This window comes from Lagopus muta, chromosome 8 (genome assembly GCF_023343835.1).
Source record: "Lagopus muta isolate bLagMut1 chromosome 8, bLagMut1 primary, whole genome shotgun sequence".
NCBI lineage: Eukaryota > Metazoa > Chordata > Aves > Galliformes > Phasianidae > Lagopus > Lagopus muta.
The window spans coordinates 10,938,839-10,965,643 of NC_064440.1; the positions used below are offsets into that span (position 1 = coordinate 10,938,839).

Here is a 26,805-nt window from a genome sequence, read left to right on the forward strand (position 1 = left end):
GATGTGTCAGGATGCAGATGATCTTAGAGGTCTTTTCCAACCTTAATGACCTTATGATTTTAAGTTCCTCTGACTTCCAACATGCTTTTATATGCCTCAATGGGCCACAGGTGATCCCAGTACCTGCAACAGCACCACGCATAGGGGCAGTGAGGGACGATAAACCAAAGCAGGAGTCTCTCTGGCTGATGGGTGAAGCTGAATGTGTAGAATGTGGTACTGGGTTGCTGCTCCTACTCACATTCTTAAAAAGTAGCCTTCCCATAGCTCATGTTGCATCCTTATGATGTATGAAAGATTTAATCTCGTTCAGAGCACTTGAAGGTCCAGAAAAACCTTACCAGTTACTGATTAACAAAGCTTTACTGAGAGATCAAAATAGTGCCTGGCAAGCTCTGGCTTTCTGAAGAGTCATGGTTCTGAGCATGGCTGCATGAAATCAAGACCTCTGCTATGTGATTTACTCTACAGCCATTTTCAGAAGCCAGGAAGGAAGAGAGTCTTCTGCTCAGAGGAGCAGCTCAGATGACTTCGGATAAAGATGGATTTTCAGCAAACTCAGAGGATGGGCATTTTGATGTACTGAGCCTGCGCTAGCATGAAAACAATTGTGTTTGCTTCTCTTACTGGCTGTTTATCTGGTACTTCAGCGAGGCACTGCTGGTCAGAGATGGACTAATAAGGAGGCAAGGAGGAAGGAGTCTTGTTCAAAGGCCCAAAGAGAACTTGGCAGTGCCGATTTGCACCCATCTGCTATAACCACAGAGATTAACCCCTCAGATGGAAGACAGCGAGCAGCTTTACTGACAAGCTGCTTCATGGAAGAGAAACTCTGAACATATTTTGGGTGTTAGAAGCAGGATGGCATCAAGGAGCACATGCTCTCCCATTCAACCCAGGACACGATTTCCCTATAGTCTAGGAACAGAAAAGGACTATTCAGGTAAAACTTTGGCAGCAGCTGCAGATGAGAAACTGGATTTTTTTTAGTTAGAAATATCCATAAAGTCGCTATCACTGAATAGCCAAGAGCAGCTTTTATCATTCTAAACCAGTCACTTTACGAAGCAGCAAGACCACAGTCTTTCATCTTAAAAGCTCAACAACAGAAACTTTGAAGCGGTAATGAAATGATGCAGAACTCCACTCCAAAAATTATAATGGTCCACAGGCAAATCCAAAGGCAGCCCAGCAGACAGAAGCTGGGAGCTGAAAGCTGAGCCTTCTCTTTCCTGCAGCAGAAGTAATCCCCAATCTCCCTATCTGTGCAATCCCAGTTCTTACAAGACATAGCATAAAGGGAAAGAAATTTCTAGCAGCTCTAAAAATCTCAGATGAAAAAAGCCTTCAGACAGTCTTCCACATAAACATTACCCATCATGTCAGGGCAGCGGCCAGGCTGGGGGTGACTCAGCACTGCCGTCCATAACATCATTTTACTTCTTCATTTAGCAATGAGCCAGAACTTTCTGGGTTTCTAATAACTTATAGTAGTATAAATACAGCATTCCAGCAATTTTTTTCTTCCACGAAATATGAACACAATCCTCCCCACCGTGGCTCCCTGTTAACATACTTTTTCTCCTTGGGCGGTTTATTTTACAGCCACCCCGACAGGCCCAAACTCAGAGGAGGTTGTGCTGAACATGGCAATAAGGGGACATCACCAGTCCATGGCCCAGACACCGGCCAGAACAAACGGTGGGATAGGAAGTGGGAGCTGGAACACAGCCTGGGGCACACAGTGGTTACCCATGGCCAAGGCAGCGGGACGACAACATTGCCCTTCTGCTGCATCAGCTACCTCCCGCCTGTGCAGCAGCCCTTCCAAAAGCACTGCAGCATATCTGTTTTAAATTAGGTATATTTTATATATAGATGTATGGAAAAAGATAATGTTTCAAGCCAACAATAAGTGTAACGCCTATGGGTTTCAGCAGGGTAGGGTAATCTCATCCAGCAACCTCCACCTGGAGGACAGTCCCACCTGAATGCCCCAGATTCCTGTGGCATGGTTTGCTACTCACCATCAACAGGGCTGAGGTACTCGTGGAGGTGGGCCGTGCTGGCTGCTCCGCCGCTCTGCATCAGGATGTCCCCATAGGGGTTGGGGTGGCCGGCCATCAGCGTCATTTGGTGGTAGTAGTCGGTTGGGTTGGCTCCTGGTGGCGGTGGGGGCAGCCCGAAGAGGCCTCGCTCCTTCAGATGCTCATGAGCCACTGCCGAAGCCGAGAGTGAAGAGGAGAACATGGAGAGAAGGTTCCCAGAGGACGTTAGACCTCGGCGCCGAGGTGGGCGGCCGCATTCCCCCCGCACCCCCACCAGCCCTTGCTGCACAGCCCCGCTCAGCGTGGTTGTGACGTGTGCTTGGGCGTGTTTTTTGTGGACGAAAGAAACTAAGCTGGGGCCTCTGCATTCCTCTATTTCCGCAAATTTATAAACAATCTCTCGTTCCCCCTTTTAATAATCCTCCCGTTCGGACGCAGCCGTCGCCCCGGGAAGGGGGGAGAGGGCCTGGCTGTCGGCAGCAGTAACCCTGTCAGCATCCACATCCCTGCTTATTAGGGAGGAAAGACAAATGCAACCCAGTTCCCGATAGCGGTATGAGGAAATTAAAGCCAAGGTCTAATGCATAGAGCTAGGTTTAGTGTTTGGCAGCATAAAACCATTTTGGCTGCCAAAGCCAATTATGCTCACTTTCTTCCAGCTGTAATTTTTCAAACCTGCCTTCCCACCCGCTTGCCCCATTAACTTATTTACTGCAGCCTTAAAAAAATAAAAATGGAAAAGAAAAGGAACCCAAAACACAATGCCTCTTTTTCATAGCAAATAACAAAACCAGCTTTGATGGGGGAGGATGGTGCAGAGCACACGCACTCACAGCTCCGTGCAGCAAGGAACTCAGGCACTCATCATAGTGAGGCCATGGAGAGGAAGCACCCTACATCATGACCTCATTTTGGGAGAGGGAGGAAGGCTTCTTATCTATCTCCCCATTACTGTAGCAATGTTTTTTACCCACAGAAAATGGCTTACTAGTTTCAGACAGTAAAGCAGGACCTTGCTGCACTCTGGTGTGCCTTGTTTGTCCCCATAGTGGCTCAGCAGCTAATGGATGCTAGGTTTTGAAGACCTATCTCAGTCCTTAAAAAGCAAATCTCTTAAAAGGGGTCCTGGAACTGTCCCATGAAAGCTTCGTGTTTTCCCCTTTCCCTTGGCCATTCTTGTCCCCTGGTTCCAGACACAGGAAACCTGGTATCCACACTGACCGTGGTGTGGTCTGTCTAAAGTGAGTGGGTACCACTATCTCCATACACCCTTGCCTTCTTCTGAGAGCTTCAGCAAAGCAGCTCAGGAGCAAGGAAAAAAGTATAGCCCTCTCCTCTGCCCTGGAGCTCTGCACATCCCAGGAGATGAAGCCAAGGGGAGATATCCCACACAGCACCTAGGTAATTGTGACTCTGTTGGAGAGGAGCAAGGTTCCTGGTAGAGTGAGGCAGCTCATAGGACAGCAAAGAGCTCTGCAGAAAGGAACATACTTTAAACAAAATATTTATAATATGATCCAGTGGTAATAGCTATTCTCACGCTCTGCTTTCTCAGCGCAATGATGCAAAACAAATGTGTAGTTAAAGTAGAGGAAGAGAAAAAAAAAATGTAGAAGAAAAGGAGACAGCTTTCCCACTTCAGAGAGCAGCTGTGGAGCCTTCACAGCTGTAAATCTCTGAGCTGCACATCAGTGCTGGTGAGCTACAAAATCGCTGCAGTACAAACAGCACAATGTGAGCACCCCGGTCACGGTGGGACGGGCAGGATGTGGTGGGGTAGGTCTCTTACCATCAGCAGGGCTGAGCCCTCTGGCAGCAGAGATGACGGAGAGCGTTGGGCTGCCATGGACAGAGCGGAGGTAGTGCTCCATGTGGGGCGTCACGTAGGGGTGCGGTGGGCTGAAGGGTGATTCGCCTGGCCCAGCAGGGTGAGGAGACAGACGGATGAGGGAGATGTCGGAGATGACGGGGCTGCCGCTCAGGGGAGGAGGCCTGGGGAGGAAACAAAGATGCAATCACCTATGGCGGTCTGGTTGGACTCACGAGGAAGGAGGTTGAGGAGGGAGTTAAACATTGTATGGTGTGCCTTGTGGGGCTGGGGCTGTCTGAGGCTACAGCAGTCCTGTGTGCATGGAGCCAACCCAGCACCTCTGTGGGGAGAATGAGGATGAAGGGACATCCAAGGCCTCCAGCCTGCTGCTTGGCCACATGAATGGCAGCCCTGGGCACATAGTCCTCCCACTCACGTCAATCAGGGCTTGCACAAACCTCGTTGACAGGTCGGCCTTACAGTTCAGAGGGCAAAAGTTCAGGAGAGGTTTTATTGCATGCTTTCTGGAGGCCACCACTGCTAAATGCCGCAGATCTTCCCCAGGCGAAGTGTTACCTGAGAAAGCAGTCAGTAAACACTGGGGAGTCAGCAGGTAACAAAAAGTCAGAGGCATGTTTTTGGCACTTGAGTGGTTTTCACAGGGTGGGCAAGGATGGTATAGAAAGCACACAGATATCTCCCTGCCACATCCTCCATCTCTTACACAAACCACAGAGGGTGCAAAGAGAGGAGAAAAATATCTTGACCTGAGAAATGGAGAATTTGATCTAGGCACCGAAACAGGCAGGCTAAATGAAAGAGCTAATTCTGCTTTGCGTTAGACTTTGCTGTACTAGCAGGCTGCTGGGAGTGGAGCTGCTCAGACACGGGGCTGGTGCTGGGGACTGAGAAGTTCAGGTACACCACCTGCATCTCAGGTCCCACCCTCCTTATCAACAGCTCAGGTGCACTGTAATTTACTTATAATGCTTGCATATCAACAAAACCACACAGAAATGTAATATGAGCTTTGCAGACCTATTCAGCAGTTTACGAGCATGTTTGTCTTTGTTTGATCTTCTGTGCGTTTCTCTGTCTTTCTGATAAATTAGTAAACCTTGTGGCTTTTTGAACACTTTCTGCTGATGTGTAGTAAATTAAATGTCTTTTAAAATATTTATAGTTCAAAGTACTCTTCTATAGCACTACACACCATGGGTTGCTGGTGTGAAATAGAAGGCAGTGAAGCAAAGCTCAGTAATGGTCTTGCAGTGATGCGCAGTCAACTTGAGCGCTCCTCACACCAAGACCTGGGTTCCACCAGAGGAATAATAGAACCATAGAATCTTTAAGGCTGGAAAGACCAATAATATGAGCCAGTCCAACCATCAACCCATATCTGTGACTGCTCCAGACCACACCACCCAGTGCCACATCTCCACAGTTCTTTATACAGCTTCAGGGACGGTGACTCCTCCATCACCCTGGGCAGCCTGTGCCAATACCTCACCACTCTTTCAAGGAATAAATTTTTCCTAATATTTAACCTGAACATCCCCTGACTCAACTTAAGGCCATTACTCTTGTCCTATCTCTGTTACCTGAGAAAAGAGGCTGACCTCCACCTCGCTACAACCTTCTTTCAGGTAGTTGGATCCCCAGCGGGATCCAGCCTGGTTTCTTTCACAGCACCAGAAGACAAATTTATGATGGCATTGCTATTTCAGATCTCATAACTTCCCCACCTGCGCTGTTACAGCATTTTGTTACCCAATTTACAGGGCGACTGATGCCGGCCTCTGAAAGTGCCGAGGTGAGCTGTTGCTCAGCACCTCTCACCATGACGTCAGGGGAGCCTGGCTGCAGCCTGTGGGCTGCTTTCTGCCAAGGTCGCTAATAACGTCGGCCGAGCACAGAGCCGACCAATTTATTTCTACCGGGGAGGAGGGAGAAGTGAATCAAAGTCTCTGTTCCAGATTTAGTTTCAATTCATTTCTAATAATCTCCACTGCCTCATCTGGAAAAAATGAAACAGGATTAAAAAAAAAAAAAATGATGTCATTAAGAAAACATCTGACTAATTTTTATTCTGACGAAGTCTTAATATAAGTGAGGGGGGATGTAAATTAAAAGCAGCCCCAATCTTCCCTGGGCCACAGAGGCTGCCTTAATACATAAGCCATGAAAGAAGTTTTCTTACATATACAATAAGTTCCCTCTTTCATCAGTACTCACAGCTTCTCCCAAAAGGGCTGTGAACTTCTTTGATGCAGGCTTGGAACTATGTATTACCAGGTTTACGAGCCTTTCGAGCCTCTGTGGATCAAACTGTGAGGCCCACATCTAAAATGTATATAACAATATGAAGGGTTTGCTGTTCATTTTCTCCGTGCTAAATTGGGCAGAAACTCTGGAGTCCCTCAGAACAGGAAAACTCCACCCTGGCCAAAAAGGTAACACCGGGAAACAGATCAAGAATTCACCCAAAACACATGCAGCTGGAGACCCGGGCTTGTATTTCAATAGGAGGCTGGCCCTGCATCTACAGACCAGGTTGGAGAGCAAGTTCCTCCTGACGGCTCTGCGTAAAGCCTCTGCTTGCCACATCTCCCCACCTGTGTGTCAGGATAATCACGCTCTCATTCAGGCCTGGCTCTGAATGAGGTCAGGCAGTGATCACGTCTTGCTGTGATACACGTACAATTTCACCAGAGCATACCCCAAAACAGCGTGTCTTCTAGTAGTGTCCTACAGGAATAGGCCAGAACCATAGCTCCTCTGCACCTAATTCCCTAAGGATTTGTCTTTTCCTCTCTTTCTGGTTGTCTCTCTGGAATTATTTCTTGTCCAACTCCCAGTCCGAGATCATGCCATCCCATTACCACTCTTCCAATGGATTTCTTAACTGGGATTCTGGTTTTCAAACAGGCTAAGGGAATCATGCGTCCAAATGTCATTACATTTAATGGGAGCCGGGGACCTGTTTCCCCCACAGCAAGATGCCCACGTTTGATAATCAATGCTCAGGACTCACACAGAAAATTGTATCTCTGATGAAGTGCACAAGCCCTGATTAATTTCTCCATCCACAAGAAGAGGATCTCCCTTCCCTGCTCACACTGATATTGGGGAGATATTAACTGACCCCATCTAAGGGCTGCAGGGTAATGCTGTTGGAAGTGTGCTATGCTTAACGCTTTACAGAGCTTTGCCAGGGCAATGGGTGACACTCCCCAGAGAGCACACAACTTTGCACTATTTACTTGCCATGTGCCAGCCATCCCCAAACCTTGAACCATCTCACTGTGGGTCTGAAGCCTCCATAAAGGACACCCAGCAATGAAGAAGTTGCACATTTCTGAAATAATCTCCATCATTTAAATAAAACCCAGAAAAATGGGGACAGTTAACCAACACTGATGTCCCATGACTAGTCTAAATTAATGTTTACGTGCCAAATGTATTCATTCAGCAGAAAACAAAGGGCTGAATACTTTTCCATATGCTTAATGGAATATGGACGGTTATAGGCAATTGTTTTGGTGTGCAATAAAAAAACTGCATAGTGGCTACCCAGGAATGGAAGCTAGGAACAGAACTGCTCTTGTGGGGGTAACACTGCCTGGTAGAGGTTTGCTATGAGAAAAGAAAAAGAAAAATGCTTTTAAAACCAATGATCACATCCAAACTCCACATAAAAATCCTTGGTTTTGTTCCTTAGGATAAATCAAACATCCTGGCCTCATTTTCACAAGCCGTTAGTATCCAGAACACCTCTCCAGGTCCACGGGAGATGTAGAAGAACCATAGGGAAACCCAAAAAGGGACCATGCTCATGGCAGACACTGTATGTATGGGATGCCACTGTTTTGCACAGTAGGAAACCTACAGTGCCCCAGTTAAATGGTTCAGTCTAAACAGCCCTTGCTAGCCCCTTGACTTTACCTCTGTTTATTTCTGATTTAAGGTCCGTTACAGCAGGAAGGGCAAAAGGTCGTGACTTGAGTGGTACCCTCAGGATGAAACCCTCAAAACAAGGTACCTTTCAGAGGTCAAACGTGGGCCACAATGATATAATTCATGTGGTATTTCATCATTCACAAAGATTGCCCCCCTCCCATTTTTTTCCACTTGGAAAGCAAAGGATGCGCAGATCGTGGTGTGCCAGGAGGAAGTTGTCCTGACCTTATATGCCTGCCTGAGAGCCTGACAATGATGTGAAAGAGAATCTTCCTTGCTTCCCAGCTCTCTCAGCACCACAACAAAGTTCTAGCAGTTCAATAAAGCAACCCAATGCTCTGTGATGGAGCTGGAGGTCTGAAGATGCCAGCTTCATGGCCCACTGGGAAGAAGGAGACCCAAGACAAATCACCGCTAACTCCCAGCCCTCCTCTGCTGGGATGTTTCTCTGTTTTTCCTGTATTTTCTCAGCTTTAAAATGAGATTAACACATTATTTCTTTATACTCTGAAAAATGGGTATTACAGAAAATCGAGGTTACCTTTACCAATTCAGCAACTAATGCTCTCGCTGTGAAGCTGGATAAAAATTTCTACAGCTTCTCTGCAGAAATGCAAGGGACATGCTTTGGGCAGTTCCCATTTTCTTCTTTCCCCTCAAATATGGCTTTGAGGCATTGAAAACTAGAAAAATAATTAAAAAAAAAAAGATATTTAAACAGTGAGGGCAAATTCTCATTAGAACAGTTTATGAAGGGAAGTGGTAAATACAGCACTACTGCAACACTTCATGGCAAAACTAGATGTTTTTCTAAAAGATGCGTTCTAAGTGTTTGGAGGTTTAGAGTTTTAATGCTAGGAAAGAGTAATTTATCCCAGTGTAGAAATGAAAGGGGAAGGAGTTCTATGGTTGGTGTCGCAGATGTTAGATCAGATAATTGTGGTAGCTGCTGCGGGTCTTCACACAGAAAAAAAATCTTTGAATATAAAAAACCCTTATTTATGGATTTGTGGTTAGGGCCCTGCTTTTAGAAGGATTTATTTAGGCATTATGAAAAATCCCACTGCACATCCATTGGCAGTGGTGGTTGTCTAAACGCCTTTAAAAATCATGCCTTGAAGTCTAATCTTGTACCACTGAAGTTGAAGGAAACTCTGCCACTGACTCTGGCTGGGGGAACAAGAATGGGCCTCCAACTGGTTGATTACTCTGTTTTCCACCCACACCATGGAAACAGCATAGTAAACTATGATGGGTACAGTTTCTTAGTAAATTTTTCTCCATTCCTTAGAAAAATGCATTCAGGACTTCATGCAACTTCTATACCATGAGGTCAGTTTCATGTATTTGTTCCAAGTAAGAAAAATGTTGTTTGCTTTTTTTTTTTTTTTTTTTTAGCTCTAAAGCTTAAGATAAAGCCAAACATCTTTCATTTTTCCTTATGAAAGACCATTCTGTTTTCAGACACACCTGATTTAATCCATAGGTTAAAATACCTAGAACCAAGAACAAATGTAACAAAGGTTTTAAATCCACTTAATACAGCTGTATTAATATTTTTAATCAATGAAATAAAAAGTGTTTTCATTTAGAACTTCAATTTTTTTTTTTAATCTAAGGTCCACCAGAAGTTAGCAATGTTCTTGAGCTCGCGGGTTGCTCACAGCACGTGGGGACCACAGAATGGCTTGGAAGAAGCAAAGCTGGCAGCAGAAGTAACCCTGTATAGGAAGTGGTCCTCAGAATAGAAACTGCTATCTACATACAGATTTTTATTCTACTTACACAACATTTAGCACAACGAAAATCTAGCCTTGTCTGACACTTAAAGGCACAACTGCAACACAACACAACAACAATATTTGCTATTAAAATGGAAGAAAAATACATATTTTAAATAACTAAGATTGCCCTCCATTATGCAACAGACAAAGAAGTCAGACATCAAAGCTAGAAATCAGAGTTGATATGAGACCCTCAAACCCAAATCAAATTAGTGTCTTGAGGAGAGATCTTTGATTTAAGCTTAACAGTGGTGATTTTTTCCTGGGTTGTTTTGTACTTAATCAGCCACACAGCCCACTGTGCAGACGTATGTTCCCAAAACACATCAAAGAGAGTAAACATTCTGTTTCAGAACCTAATATTCCTTTTTTATCCAATTACCTTACTTACACGATCTTTTAATTTACATTCTGAAAGCCCACCTTTTCACATAAGCTTTCCTTTAGCAGTGGAGGTAGAAGGATGACCACCTCAGTTCTTGTGAGATATCCACCAAGAAAACCACAACAACACAATGAATAAATCAAAGCATGGTAGATGAGTCTCTAACATAGTTTCTTGAGAGATTAATGATGAAAGCCTTCAGAGAAGAAGAATATTTTAAGAAGGGGAACTTCAAGGAAGGTGGCTGAGGGGAAGAGAGAAAAGGAGGGTGGGAGAAAAGGCATGAAAGAAAGCATGGATAGAAGTCATGGAAGTCATTGGCATGGAAGAGCCAATGAAAGCAATCTAGTGACAGACCGAAGGAGTGATGCAAACCTGGAGGTGTGTGAATTTCTGGTTCAAGCCGCCAGACATGAGAATCTGGTTCTGAAAGCCACAGGATAAGAAAGCTGGGGGGCAAAGATGCTGCGAGTTCATGGCAGGGAAGGGATGAGGGCTTGGAAGCAACTGCAGATTGCAGGGGGCTAGCGAAGTGGGAAGCAGTGAGGAGTGAGATGGTGCCAGGTGAAGGCACAGACCGAATCTCAAAGGCAGAGCTGAGCAGGGGGATGAGGGAGATCTGAAGAGATGTTCAACTAGGGGGAGTGTGGGAAGTGAATGCTAGAAAGATATGTTGGATGTGACACAGCTGTTTATCTGCATCTGACTGATTTCCCTTGGGACACATGGTAAGGATATAAGCGCTTTTGAGTGGGTATTTTGCTCATAGCTGTGAAGATAGTGGGGTTGGGAAAACAAATGGGAAGTGTATGTGTGTGGGGAGGAGATATTAATTTTTCATTCCTGTCTAGTATCTTCTTGCCATGCTACTTTTGGGTGTTGCTTTTCTGCCTTAAAAGAAAATGACATTCACATGCTATGGAGCAGCTTAACATTTTAAAGACTGTACCTACAGTATTTCTGAAAAGTCCTTTTCCATGTTACGCTGGCCTGTCCTGGAGATGGTACATCAGTGGCAGCAACAGCACAGCAGTGGAGCTCATGGAAGAGTCAAGCAAACTGAGGAAAATGCTTATTCATTCATTACACTTTAAATCTGCCTTGGCTCCGTACCCGTCATATCCCAGAAAGGCAAAAAGGGACCATTCCTCTTCATCATGACTGTAATACAATCAACTGGCTGCAGCATTACTCCAACCAATGTTAACTAACGGAGTCTATGTCAGACATCTATAATTTCATGTTAACAAATTAGGTAGACTCCTGCATTTCCTGGTACCTTGAATGCCCAAGAAGCTCATAACTTTTCTTTATATGCAAAATGTCAGAGAAAGGGCAAACAATGTTATGCCAGAAGACCATAGCCAAATCACTTGGTTGGAATGTGCTGTAAATCATGGGGTGAATGGAAAATGAATCTTTGTTCCAAAGCAGTGTCTTCCAGCACTAATATTGCTGCTAATACCCTCCTTTTTCTATTGGGAATGTTCTCTTCCCATAACCCAACCTCCTGAAATCCTATAACTAAGCAAGGCACTGAGGAAGGAAAACCTACACCCAATTAATTATAAAACACCTGAAATTTCTTATTTCTCTCTTCCAAAGTACACGGGAAAACCACTGGACTTCATGCTTTAGAAAGATGCCATGCTTGCTCTAGACAGCAGTAAGCTGTTGTAACCAACTGGCAGTACCAGAAAAATGGTTAACAAAGGGGAATAAAAAGGAACAGGGACAGGTACACCACAGATCTCTACAAAGCCTTTTTAGACACAGCAGTCAGAGGAGTTCTGTAGGAACAGGTGACTGTGATAGCCACACAGAAATATCTCATGCACGCACACCCCAGATACGCTGCTGCTGTGCCGCGTGTACCTGTCTCTGGTGCATCACAGCACAAAGAAGAAAAAGACACACATTCCTATAATAGCAAAGCTTTGGGTTGGAGCCTGACGGGTTTTCAGTAGGAATTAATTTTATTGCCATTTGACACATTTTAAACAGCAACAGCACTCACAGAAACCTCCAAAGGGAAATATTCACGAACAATATATAATAAATACATTGATTTCTAATAATAACCATCTGCCCTAAATCTTCTTGCTGACAGGTTTAGTTGGACCAAAGGCCCCTTTCACATCTACTTCATGACAGTTCCCATCACTACATAAAGACTTTGAAGTGCCCTAACGTGCAGTAAAACGCAAGATAACCTACCAAACTGTCAATATTTCTTTGCTTCTAAAAGGAAATGCTAATGGCACTCAAAGAGCTCAAGATGTAATGTAAGATCTGATCCAGCAGGCTGGCTGATCTAACCATCCTTTCCTTTGCTATGTGGATGTGGAACAGCTAGTAATTACATGCTGAAAAGCAGAACTAGGCAAAAGTTTTTTACTGATAAAATGACTACAAGGAGAAAAGCCTTTTTATTTCTAGCGAGATTTTCTCTCTGAAATGCCCTGTGTTTCCTGCGCAAAGTAAGAGAATTAACAATATCCTTTTCTTCCATTTTAATTTCCTCTTTTTAATCTATCTCTTTTTTTAAAAAAAAACTTTTTTTTTAATCATTAGGAAAAAAAAAGATGAAGCAGAATGAAACATGCATGTTTTTAAAAAAATGTCAATACTCAGCAGTTAATTTTCATAGGGAGAAGATGAACACAATTCAGAGAAAGCAGGACCTCATTTCAATTGACCATGTTAAACACCTGGCTTTTCTCTATCATCTCCAGCTTGCAGTATAACACTGAGGAAGGCTCTACTGCAAGGGAAATTAAATGTGATAAGCCAAAGCCCAGGCCTATAGTAAAACCTCAGCACTGGTAGTGGAGTTGTGCAACTCATACAGACTTCAAAGGAGCCAGGCTGCCCCCTGAGATCATCAACCCACGATAAGAAGGGATGCGGTGTTTTGTATCATCAACCACATACTGCCTCAAAATCCATTTGTGTCATTCCTCAACAGCTGCTCTCCTGTTCTTTCAGTTAACAATAGCAAAGGAAATTATTACATTTTTCTCAGTTAAGGAGCAGGGAACTGATGTTCCTCATCTATTTACTGCTGAAAAGTTACACCAGTGCTTTTCAACCCGTGGTTTGCAAAACCTTTGGGAATCACAAAGAACTTCTATAGGTGATGTGAAAGACAGCAAAAAAAAACCCTGCAAGCCTCCTATCATTCAGGCTAAATTTACTATACCATGCTTGACAGCCCCACTGAAAATTTTCAGGGAGGCCACAGACTGTAATAGCTTGAAAACCCCTCATTGACTCCGTGCTTCCTGATATCAATAAAAATTACATAGAAGACATTCACAGAGTAATCACCAACTGCCACCCCATCCATCCACCAACCCCCTCCACCAGCTAGTACCGGAACAGGCATGAACAGATGGAGTCATCTCTACTCTGCCAGCACCAGGTAACCACATCTCCCCAAGTCAGCAGCTCTAAGTATCCACTGCAACACCTCGCTCCTGCCGCCAGCAGCTCACCACCACGCAAAGGCAGACCTGAGGGCCTCATCTTTCATTCTCTTATCTCATGCAGCTATTCCTTATGCAGACACATTTCTGTATACAAATCCCATTATACTTGACCCTCAGTTCACCCTGTTTCCATTACAACGCTGTAGACTCAACCAGACTTGCTCCAGTGCCAACTCTGTGCTGTCATTCCTTGCACAGAGTGGTAATAAAGAAATCACTGTTTTAAGCTGACAAAGAACAGATTTCTTACTAAGTAAACACTGATGTTTTGGTAGGGAAATTAAGTTATAAAATTGTGTCTACAAAGGGAGACCATACAGATGGAGTTTGTTAAGAGACAGCAATGCAGTCAACAGTGGTTAATTCAATTGCCTGCTACTTATCAGATTTCTTTTTTTAAAGGCTTATCCAGCTTTTGTAAATGCAAATGCAGAAAAACATTCAAAGAGTCATCACTGATTGCCATTTTAGCAGAGAGAGCTACACACGCACACACATGGCTTTTTGAGGAGGAAGGAAGAGCCCGCCCTCGTGCATCTGTCATGGCTATGTCAGGGTCCAGTAGATATCACATGTACTAGCCAAGGAAGAGAGGACATGTGAGCACAGCACAGCTCATCACCATGCCACCATGTGCCAGAGATCCATTCACATGTCATGGCCTCACTTTTCCCAGCCACTGCTCTCACTCGACTTCCATGTGCGTGGTGCCCAACACCAACTTACCATGCCCCATACCTTCCTACAGGTCAGTCAAAAGCAGGGCATTAAGCTCAGCTGTGAAAAGACAGGAAATGCAATGCCTCCAGTACTCAGCTGAGCCTTGAATCCCAGCCTCAGATGTCAGAATCCCAAAGTGCTCTATTTGGGAAAAGCATGATGTAAAGTCTCACGTGAGCCAATAAAATGTTAACATTGTGTGCCCTTTAAATGATGGACTTAGCTGGTAAAATGAGATGTGCTTAGGTTGGAACTATGTAAATACAAGAATTTTATTAAATTTATTAAGGTAAAAATGATTTTTTAAAAAAGAGCTATTGCTGAGTAATTAAGTCACAAAGTATTGGTTCTATTTAAAATTCAAAAGAAGGGCTATTAAACATAATCATATTTTAATGAAAACATTTGCAATGGCTTTAATAATTCAGCACAAAATTTAATTTAAACATTTATCTCCAGTTTTGGAAAAGGCAAACATAGGGCCATTGCACTGCGGTCTGGGAATGAGAAAACAGACTTGCTCAGGTGCAGTGGATTATTTAACCTACTTAGACATCAGCGACAAACAAACAAACCAACCCTGGAAATCAAAGCCATGCCAAAATCCTGGCAGCAAGGCTTTCCATGCGGTAGCAGCCTTTGAAAATCCCATTAGTCTTCTCTCAGCACCTTCAAGTATCTTGTGCAGCACATGCTGCTTGCAGTGGGGTGTGAGCTCTTGTGAGCATTCAAGAAGAAGCCAGCTGCTGATGGAGCTGGATGTCTACATAAGTGTCCACTGGACTGATGTCTACGAGTTTACACTGGACTCGCACTTCATATGTTTTGGGTTTTGCTTTTGTTGCATCTTCCACTTAATTTGCTGAAGTAAGCAAAGGGCATCACACGTGAAAGTAAATCAGGTTTTAAAAATGTTTTGTGGTTTAAATAATCTATAGCATTATTAGAAACCAAGGAAATTCAACTGTCCAGAAGCTAACTTCTACTATTAACAATTCACTTTATGTTCATCACATAACGGTGCAAGTTTTAAAGTCGTTCACAATTTAATGGCAAAATACTTACTCTTGCTCGGTGCTCAGTACACATTTGATACTCACAAACACTGTGAAGATTAGCACAACCATTGACACCTGCTGTAAAAGCTTCCAGCCAAAAAAAAAAAAAAAAAAAAAAAAAAGGCACAAGGGGGCACAGTTCATTTTCTATGCTCAGCCATTTGAGGGACAGAGCAAGAGTACGTACAGTCAACACTGCCAGCAATGCCCTCTCTATCTTCTGCCCTCATCCACCAATAAGGGCACCTAAAAGTCTCCAGTTTCCCTTCAATCTCTAGCTCCGCTATGCTGAGATTTGCTCCCAGATCCTGGAGGCTCTTTCATTTGAAATTCAAAAGCATTCACAAGAGCACAGACCACAGTGCATCATATGCAGAGAGGTTATCAGCGTGGTTTTCACCCACTGGATGGTAATGGATGGAGAAGGGCACACTGAAACTGCACAGACACAAACACACAAACACACAAATCTTTACTGCACTGGAAGTTCACAGATTGCAGTAATTCTGCTGGTGATGTGTGAACCACAAAATTGTCCTTCCTGGGACAAAAGCCACCACTGAACACAGAGATGGTAGGGCTGGGGTTGGGCTTAAAGGCAAAGCAATGAAATCAATCACAGCAACCAGAATCTGGATAAAGGCCAGTTTGGCAATGCAGTCAGAAACCAAATGAAGGGACAGGAAACCACTGAACTCAGTGCAATTTTAATGGAAGGAAGCATGATCTGCTCTTCAGAGCAGGGCACCTCGAGGAATTTTCTGTCCTCGTCTGTCCCATTTACTCACTGAGTAACACAACCAATACACTGCACCAGTTTGATATACCCGAAGCAATGCAATCTCTGTATGGAAACAAAGCCCAAGTCTCTGCTCTGCTCAGCATCATTCTTATCAAAACCCATCGCATGCTTCAACAAAAATGCAAACCCTGCTCTGCAGATATCAAGCGTGGAGAAAGCAAGCTGATAGGAATACTGGACCCGAAGGGAAAGAAGTTACAGCCCCCAGTGCTCTCGCCTCTCACCTTCCTCTCATTTGGCAGACGCTGTCTCTTAAACAAACAAACAAACAACTATGTGAAGATTTCTTATTCTTGCGGTAACACTCATCTCGGCACTGACAGGATTCAAACCAGACGCGGCTGTGGGAAATCTGGAGTCATACCAGGTTTAGCTCTCAAATGCCAAGAGAGGTCAAGACCCAGCCAAGCCTTGAATAGATGATTTGCAAAGAAAATCCCAGGACATGGAGGAAGTGGTGCTGGTGAGAGCAGGCCTTTCCCTCTGACTCACCAGGCAATGCCACATGATGGTGCTCTGGTGAGGAACATGAAGCAGCTGTCACTCTCATTCACTACAGTCCCAAAATTCAGTGTATTCATCCTCAATAGAGGTCCCATGGGACTCTCTTAGAAAAACAGGGCTTGCAAAATATCTAAACTGACTCAGTTCCATGTTAGACTCTTACATTCTGGTCATCTCCTCACTGCTGGCCCGGAGGGATGGATTAAACTTTCCCGACCTAACCTGACATTTGGTTTGGTTATGCGTGTGTACATGATTCCTTTCACAATGATGGCTGGAAATTCAGTCGGAATTTAGAAGTTTGCTTTTCAACAAGTGAATAAAATGATTTGGGAGTGTTGACACTGGTTTCACCATGAAAGGTGAAACTGTGATCAGCTCTCTGTTCAAAGACGTTTACAGGGAATAAGAGACAAACAGGTAATAATTGTACTTAAGTATTCAACTGTACTGGACAAAAGTCCAGTAGACACCTTGCTTTTCATGTGTTCATGGCATTACTTCTTACACAGAAACAGTTGGGCTGGAGAACTAAGAAGAAAGGGGAAAAGCTAGAAATAACTTGCCTAATTTATCCTCTGGGAACTAACTTCAATATCCTCTCTGGTCTGCAGATATTAGAATCCACCCCAATCTGGGCCCTGCTGTATACCATGGAGCTGAAGTCTCTTTTCATTAAAGCTTAATTTGTACTTTGTCAAAATTATTAAAAGAAACATTACAGAAGTGAAACCCTTCATGAGAATACCAACAAATAATCTGTTAGTGTAACAGGTCTGAAGCCAGCTGCCAAGTCTATACTGTCACATGAAAAATCTCCAACATTAACTGTTTTTCCAGCATGACTACACAGGAGTGTTTAGTAATAACTCCTTTTTATGGTGCCTTCAGAAGAACACCTCTAGCCAGGCCAATATGTGAGCATGCACCTAAGCTCCTCTAAAGTCAACATTTAAGCATACATTTATAATTAAGCATATAGCCAGTTTTTTCCTGAACTGAGACAGCCTTACAATCCGTAGCCTGGATTTCTTCTCTGGATGTTCCTCTGCCTCATCAGCTCATCATTTCTTATCAAATCTCTCCTGCAAGTACCTCTTTCTTTCCTATTCCCCAGTAGATTCATCTTCCTTTCATTTACTGATTTGATGACTGAATGCTTTAATTCCTTCACTCCCTTATCTTTCTACATTCTGCTATTTTGTCATCCACAATGCAGTTTTCTCTTGTAAGATATTGTGCTACACTTGATCTAGCATAGAAGTTAGTATATGAAATCAAATGTTGTATCTCCGAACTCACACAAATAGTCACAAACAGAAATACACATGCAGGAGCATCGCTTTAACGCAGATGTAAGCCTGAAGCTTTCCTATTGGTCATGTACTAACCACAATCTGGTAGTCCTTCTACTACCAGTGGTAATTTGGGATGTGTGGTTACCTTGTGGGATCTTAAGAGGCTTTTAGATGAAACGCTCAGCTAGCAGGTAACACGTCCTGTTGCTGGTCTGCAAATGAAAAGCCATCTAAGTAGCTCCAGAATCAAACTAGGAAAGCCTCTCACGAAGAAACAAAAGGAGGAATGAGACAAATTCTTCTTCAGGATGCTTTTACAGGATCAAAAGGAAAATACTTCAAAGGCCCTTACAGGATTTAGGAACAGGTTTATTTTTCAGAGACTGAAACCGATAGAAAGCTCAGTGCAACCACACTTCAGTTACACACGCAAACCCAGCATATTTTTTCAGTCATGCCCAAGTGCAACCAGGTGCTGTTATGAGTGCCTTGGATAGCTAGAGTTTGGGGAGAGATAAAATAGGCTGAGGTAGAAAGAAATCCCTTTACTGTGAGGGGAGAAGGCTACTTCTCTGCCTCCCACCATGCTGCAAGGTTCTCTCCCCAACGTCAGCTTGAGAAATTCATAATTGGGTCACATCTCCTTTGACTACTGACTACTGCCAGCAATCATATCACATGTCAATTCCATATAAGCCAATAAAGTGAGTGTGGAGCATGCAGTAAATTCGCTCTTGAAGTGGAGTCTAGTCTACTGATACCACGTAAACCTTGATTCTCCATAAGCTTGGCTTCGTGCACTGGCCTACCATAGAGAGGAGGCAGGTCAGAAAACATCCCTATCAGCACTACAGAAACACAAGAACCATATAACTTGGCAGAACACCTCGGACCCCAAACATACACGTTAATATATATTCATTCCAGTCATTTTCTTAATTTCTACAAGCTTTACATCTCCATCGGGGCTGGCCTATGGGTTCAGAGTTTCAATGGAAGCTGGGGCAGTTTGGCATTAACTGGAGTACAGCATGTTTGAAAAATCCATGATGCCTTTCATTTCTCAGTTGACAAGCTGGCCCTCCATTATGTTGAAACCCACAATATTCACTTTGAAAATAACATTGTTAGCCAGATCTAGTAAAGTGGGACTTACATCATACTGTCACTTTTAAAAATTGACCCAAGTAATGACCTACACTTTAGCCCTGTTAGTTGTCTATGTAGTGCCAATGGTGAAACATTAAAGAATAGACATGAAAATCCTAAGTTGGAAAATTGTGCAATAACACAGCAGTCTGGCACATGAAAGAAAAGCATACGTATGTGGTATTGTCAAATTCAAGGATCTAGGAAGCCCACTTAAACGCACGCATTCCCACAGGAGCACTCTGCAAATCTGAGATTTGTCACAGTAACAGCACCTACCTCTGCCCTTTGATTTGTGCAGATGTGAGCACACGATGTTAGCTGCAAGCAGGGTATCCAGAACCGCCGTTCTGCCAAATAGGGTCCTGTCCTTTTTTTTTTTTTTTTTTTTTTTTTTTTTTGTTATTATTATTTTTTCTTCCTTTCCCCCCAGCCATCTGGGTGGTCCGAGAACCAGCCCTGAAATACCTAGGATCCCTCGAACCACATGTTCTAATCCCAGCAGAGTTGACTCAGTCCTTCATCCTTCCAGGGTAAATTGACTTCGCTGCACTTTATTGCGTGGGGGGAACTTTTGGATGAGATTTTAAAATTTCCGCTCTGCATGTACATTACAAACCCTGCATTTTTTCTTCCAATATCACAAGCCAGCATTCCTGCTATTTGTTTTTTCTCTCTCAGCACCTTATGTTATTTGCTTCCCCTGGCCACTGGTATCTGAAAAACCAGATTAACAGCACCTGAAAAGCAATGTGCTGCAACCTTCATTTTGCAAGCCAATGGGATGGATGGGTTTTGTCCATTTTTTCTCCATGCGCTGGAAGGATTTCAGAGAACAATGAAAACAAGGAGGCTGAACAGGATGATATTTGAGTCTACGTTACAGACTGCAGCCTGGTCAGTTCATTACCGCAGGAGGAAGGATATGACAACATACAGCAAGTATCTGGAAGGGGGTGTTACATGGGAGGTGTGTTAGGTGCAGGAGGGTGACATTCAGGCAGAAAAGGAGGGCAAACTGGGGAGATGAACTGCGTGGAGAGCTCTGTAGACTGAGAAAGGATTTGCTACAGGAGCTACAAGAGCAGAAATGGTGAGCCCAGTGCTGGACAGGAGCAGCCCTGGGGCAAAAAAGTCTTCACTGCCTCCTGTCCTCATGATCCTGCGAAACTGGTGAGAGGAGAAACACCATCTAGAGAGGGGATTTATTTAGGATTGATAAAAAGGAAAAGTCAGGAGAGGCCGTGCTCCACATTTAGCTGAGAGAAAACCTGGGAAACATATCTGTGACATTGGAGTTTGACAGGGCAGGAGACTGGCACTGAACACTGATCCATTTTCACAGGATGCTGAAAGCCAAGGAAAAGTGGGCTATACCATTGAGATAGCTTCTGAAAGACCTTCACTGCTTAGAAACTCTTTAAAAAGCAGTGGGAGAAGAGAGTTCAAATAAATTTTTCCTAAAGCACAAGCTTAGCAGCGGATAAGGTGGAAGCATGAAGTCACTTTTAATCTACTATAAAGTGAGGTAAGCAAAGGGATTATCACTTAAGACTCGCTGACATGAAGCTCTGAGAATGACATTTAAAAGCAATGGTGGATTACAGAGTGACATCATATTAAACGAACACATGCCAAAGGTTTACATAAAAGACCTCAGAGATCAGACTTTTATTCTCAACAGTAAAACCTCCTAGCCATTTTTACACTTTTGGCAGTGATCAGGCTAAATTAGAGCTGCAGTTTTTCATTCTGTACATTGTGGTGTCACAGCCCCAGCAGTTTGGTGGCCCAAATCTTCTCTGAGTACTAATGGGCACAACTTCATCTGAGCTCACTGAGCCCCTCACTTCACTGTGATGATGCCAACACACAGAAGCTGAAGATCCAATCCAAACGTTTATAAGCCTGATCTGTAGGACCTTGTTTCTGACTGCATGGTTCAGTGACTCTGAAGCTGCACACTTTGAGGTCCCTCTGGACTTCAGGTCTGATTTTTTCAGAGTATTCTGACAGTTTCAATCAAATACACAGGATCAGTCTATGTTCTCAATTTTATGACAGCACAGATATCTCTTAGATATCTCTCAGAATAAAGAACACTTGGAAATTTTTACCCATTTTTTCCCCTAGAATGGTATGCAGACTGAAAAACCTACAGAAGCATTCAGGCCTGTATGACCATTTCAGATTATGTTTGCTCCTTTTTTGGAAGACCACATCTCAGCCTGTCATCCTACTGAAGACAGAAAATGTGAAGCATGCACCTTCTCTGCTTCTGCAGAGATAGGCAGAACCGTGTACTTCTTTTCTGATGCCTGAAAACATGCCACGAGCCCCTTCGGAATTGAGTCACAGTTAGTTAGCCTTCACTTCTCAGTTCTCAAACATTATGGAGAAAGCACACGTGGAATTAAAGTTCTTTTTTTCTCCAGTCCCCCAGAAAGAAGAGCAGTAGTCGCAGTAGTCCAGAATTTCATCTGTGGTCTACTGGAGGTGGGTCAAGTGACTAGTGAATATTAGACCTGGCAGTTTTACAGTGAGAGCAGTATTGATAGTTCCCCAAAGCGCCTCCTGCAGGTTACCAAAGAGCCACTTACAAACAACACACTCTTGCTAATTACAGAGCGGGGAGAGGTCTGAACCAGCCTTGCGGAGGGGACCAGCCTCTGCAAACTAGCGTGCACTCACACATTCTTATTTTCCTAAGTAAATAAAAGAAGCATGTGGGAAAGAAGGGGACAGAGTAAATTGGATGTGGGAGCCCCCAAACCTGTTTCCCAAATGAGCGATGTGTCTATTTGGTGAAAGTCGTAAAAATTTGCAAAACACATAAGAAGGTCTCTCTAAGCAGCTGTTTACTCTGACTCCGGAGGGAGCTCACTGTATCTCCAAGGCAGCACAGTACCATCAATCAAGACCTGCCAAAGATTTTCTCCGCTGGTAGCAAAGTAAATATGAAAACACACACGTTTTATTGGTGCGTACGTTCTGCGGTGCAGCCTGGCGGCGTCTTTGCTGCAGGAATGAATGTTACCTGGTCCCATCCCAAGCAACCTGGTGGGATCAAAGCTGGAGCCTCATGAGAGACCATCCTACAAAGATAACCGCACACCCGGTAATGTACGGGGCCGGCGCCCTTCTGCCAATGGTGGGGGGAACGAGAGCCCTGGCAGAAAACAGGGGGCACTGGTGGGAAAGCCCCCATCGGTTGGGCTGGAGCGTGGTCAGTGCCACACGGAAAATTTCACTGCCAACCTCTAACACCTCTCCACTGACCATGTGTGAAGGGAGATCTTTCAAAAGATTTCTACCCTGCAAAACTGAGGAAGGTTTGTGTTTTGTTGATGGCTTTTTTTTTTTTTTTTTTTTATAGGAACTGCAAAAGACACATCTGTGACAGTAGCAAATTCCAATAAAGCAAAAAACACTGGTATATCTCAGAACACCGTGACAAGATGATGATGATTATTTTTTGTATGGCTAAACAACATACTTTCCCTTAACCCCACTTGGCCTCTGTTGGCTGAATCTCACAAAAACAAAGGAAAGAGAAAATCACCCTGAAACATACCCAAAATGGAAAACCACAGATAAAGGTTGAATCTGGAGAATCTGTAAACACTTGAGCCATAGCCTTTTGATGAACAGTCACTTTGGCCACCTGTGAGTTACCCACCTAAGCTGCTCAGGCACACTGGGAACCAATCCTGAAAAGGCGTTCTCCAATTTTTAACACAGCAAAAGGAAAACAAACTTCAACAAGAAGGGGCAATAGGATCAGATAAAGGAAAACTGTGTAGGCTGAATATCAGGGAAAATCTGCAATATATTAAGATCTCAGGGAAATGGAAGAAGATCCGTGATTAATACAGATAAAAACCCTAGTAAAGGGAAATTAAGGGCAACTCCACATTATCATGGTGATGGAACATTCTCTGTCAGTAGGTCTTTGGGAAGATTCAGTCTTCTCAAAAGCCACAGAATTATGAGCTCAGTTTGTTTTTTTTACTTTCTAAAATTATTTCTAAATGTGGACAAAAGAACAACAACAATATTTTGTTAATAAATAATGTCAGAACTGCAACCTGAAACATCACCGGGATGTCAGTAGAAAAACAAGGCTGCTTTTGTTTGTTGCACTGCATAATGCCTGATGGGTTTTAACCACAGTTTAGGAACTACTGTTAAAAAGCTTCTTGCTGAGTCAAGCCTAGGCATGCTGTTTACAAGGGTTAGCCCTGAAGGCTCTTGCATTGGCAGGTACTTTTAAGCTGAGCTAAGAGGTTTTCTGTTATTTTTGTTATAGTTTGGAAAAAAAAATAGTTGAGAGTAGCTAAGCACCCTAAAGGGGGGAGTGCAAGGGAGCTATCGGTGCTCACCTGCCATCCTCACCTGCTGCTTCACTCTGCAGTTGAGAGCTTGATCTTGCAAAGCTGGCTCCAAGCGTCCCCTTGGTTTGCAGATAAGAGAGATTTTGCAGAGACAGGGCTCCAGCAGTGTAAGTTTCCACAAGGAAGCTCACTAAAACGCAAACTATCTCTTTCACTAAAAAAGAACCTGTTTTAACATATGAAGTGAATTTGGTTCAGCTGTTAACCTCTGAGGATTTCTACTCAGGTGACACTGATCTATGTTCTGCCTACAGCTAATAGTACAGAGTGAAATTCTGACAAATCAATAAAAGCTGCATGCAGGAGATGCATCCAGCATCCACCATTACCCATTCACGGAGCATGGCTGTGCAAGTTAAAGCACTATGGCGATGAAAACAAAACAGGTCAGAACCTACAAAGATATTTCTGTCATTTCTTAGCTTTTGAGTGCTGTATTTGGTGACCTTAACATCAAACAAATGCTGTTTTGGAGAAATGGTGTCTCATATAATTTACATGGACCAGTATGCTTTCCTTCACTCATTCTGCTCTAACTCTGCAGTCCTGGAAGAGATTCCCTCCCACACTCGGTTTTAATCCATTCCTCACTACATGTTCTTGCAGTGTCTGTTGGGCTCCAATCCTTCCATCCTCTGTACGATCATTGAGTCCACAACGCCAAAATCCAATTGATGTCTTAACTCCACAATATTTCTATTGGTTTGCACTGCAGAGCTCAAGGATCAACTGAATGAAATATTTCATTTTTCCAAACTGGCCAAGAAAGCATCATGATTCCAACAAATTTTTCTTAATGCTAAAGAAGAGATCACTTGATAAAATGAATAAGAGGTGTATCACCAAACAAGAAAAAATAACAGGTTGTGTAAAAAAGTGAAGTGTCCTATTGACAGAAGAAACACTATTTTATCCAGATAAAGTTCTCTAGGAAATATATTTCAGGGTACTATCAACATGATCAACAACTGCATAGATATACTAAATGCTCAGTGGGGAAGACTCAGGCTCTGAAAACTATTTGTCATGGTGCTTAACAAGGAACTGACTGGGACAGAACAACAACAGTGAGCAAAAATGCAGAACATTTTTCAGACCCCTCTTTGCATGTGGATCTTTCATTGCTTGAGTTTTCCATATTCCCATCCATACTCTCAAGAAAAGGGTACCAAAGCTTGTCCTGCTCAGGACAACCTTGCAGATGTGTTCCCTCCAGCTAGGATAAAACAACTTATGTTCTCATTAGGCCAAAAGCAAACAGTGATGTGGAGGAACGCAGCTATGTCACATCAAGCAGTCAGGAAACAAACCTTTGACATAATGCAGCAGGCAAGTAACAAGACCCCATAGTTAGCAAGAAATGAGACTACACTTAATTTGCTGTGCAATGTTCATGTAATTAGATAAATTTGGTACCAGCAAGACAGCAGACAGCTAGAATACGGGCTTGATGAATTAGGGGCTCTGTCAAGCACTGATCAAATTAATCACGAAGCCAAAACTCAGTGACACAAATTGTCTTCCAAACATTTACCACAATTTTCTAGAGTAAAAATATACATTATTCCTCAATGTTATTTAATTTAAAGACAAGAATGGGTTTCTGCACCACCGGGAAGGGGTACAAATTTACAGAAGTGCCTCAGTACTCACATAGCCTGCCCAGCCTATCCAGGCACAGAACTGCTAAGTGTGCCCTAGCCCAGCTCCATTACCACGTTCTGAGTGATTTCACAGTGGATATCCTCCAGTGAGGAGGGTGAGCACTATTTTGTGGTATCTGGAACAGAAACTGAAAGAGAGAGAGAAGGGGAAGACAAAAGAGAAGTAGAACAAAATCTAAAAAAGGAAAGGGCAGGAGATCAGGTAGAAATGTTTGCTGATAAGACTGAAAGAGAAAAAATGGACAAGAGACCAACTCCACAGCTGGTGAGGATTTTCCCAGTGTGGTTATGCACTTGGGAAAGAAAGCCAGAGTGAAGTTGCATTCCCCTGATTCTAAAGAACAGGCTTTGCTTTACTGCAGGAAAGCCCTCTCTAACTGACAGCAGAATAAGGCCCAGGACAGAACTGACACATGTATGTACTTGCACGCTCACAAAAGCTGTAATTGATATTTCAGTCTAAGTTGTTTTCAACAAGCCTGCTGCCTTCTGTAGCTCCAGAAATGTCACGGAAGACTGCACAAAAATACACGGCCAAGGAACAGTCAGCTGCTCTGCTTTGATGATTCACCATTCACATGGGCACCCTTCAACACAATGTCCAAGCAATAAGGTTGATCTTACACAAAGTTTCCAAGAAAGCTACATTTCCTCTTCTAAGACCAACAACCAAGTTTTACCTTCAGTAACTCAGAATTCTTTTTCGTGAAAGCTTCTCCTGGGAAGGTGAAGGATTGCAAATAAGGACGGTAGGAATATACCAACAATTCTTCCCAAATCCTACGCAGGATACTCTTGGTTCCCTGACAGACAAACTCAGCCACTGCTAGGATATCAGAGTATTAACATTAGTTAGCCAAACACCTGACCTGCCAGAGGATATAATTCACAGGACAGCTGGTAAGTTCTGCATTGCATTTTGGAGAAAATCCTGCTCCACAACTCCACCAAAATCACTGTTGTGGTGACCCAGGAAAGATGCAGCACCAGGACTGAGGGGAGCACAGTCTCTGCATGGTTCCCAAAGTGCCAGCCTGAGAATAAGACAGACCTAGCCATGCTGCAGCAGCACTGACTCTATCCAGCTTTTTGGGGTGCGTGAGTAACCCATGCCAAACATCTGAGCATCCGCTATCCTCTTTCCTAAACACAGTTTGGAAGATGTCCCTTTCAGAAGTCAGTGTGTGCTGTCTTAGGTATAGCTCTAGCTTACTATCTGTCTCCTAGTACATTTTTTAATTAATGTGTGTTCTTTTTTTCTGCAATTTCTGCATGTATGTGCAGGCAAGCTCAGAACTTCTTCATTAATCTCCGCAGATCCCCCCCCCCCATTCTGCCTACTCACATTAGCGACCCATTCTGTTTTTTTCCCCTTTGCACACAGCATGGAAGGAGCTTCTCTGCCTCTTTAAACATCTAGTCAAGCTGACTGCCAGCCAAAAAGACAACTTGTCTCCTGCTAGCATCCAGGGGAATGCCCTATCACTTTATCCTGCAGCGTTTTGGAAGTGGAATAAAGCCCTTGCAGCCGTGGGACTCCACAGATCTCGTGGCTGCTGCTGTCTCCTTTCTTGCCTCCCAGAGGCTGTTCCCCCACTCACACCCATTCAGAAAAAGCATGGCTCTGCAAACAGCAAAGCCGCAGAGCAGAGAATCATAAAATCATGGGGCATGGAAGGTCATCTAATCTTTGGGGATAATGGAACAAATAAGAGTTTTTAAGTGATGAGACCTGCTT

At 43.6% G+C, this 26,805-nt stretch overlaps 1 protein-coding gene across 15 annotated transcripts in view; it reads right to left on the reverse strand.

Annotated features, from left to right (window-relative positions):
* The window catches only part of GLI2 (GLI family zinc finger 2), a 193,428-nt gene that overhangs the window by 34,430 nt on the left and 132,193 nt on the right, over positions 1-26,805 (reverse strand). For 13 of the 15 annotated variants that reach the window (XM_048953311.1, XM_048953315.1, XM_048953313.1 and 10 more), the window contains 2 exons: positions 3,838-4,040; positions 2,028-2,219 (listed from right to left, as the gene is read on the reverse strand). In XM_048953311.1, the coding sequence (XP_048809268.1) occupies positions 2,028-2,219; positions 3,838-4,040 (395 nt within the window). Of the gene's footprint in view, positions 1-2,027; positions 2,220-3,837; positions 4,041-8,359; positions 8,437-23,404; positions 23,491-26,805 lie in introns of those variants that run through there. The other 2 variants (XM_048953323.1, XM_048953322.1) reach the window with 2 other exon arrangements.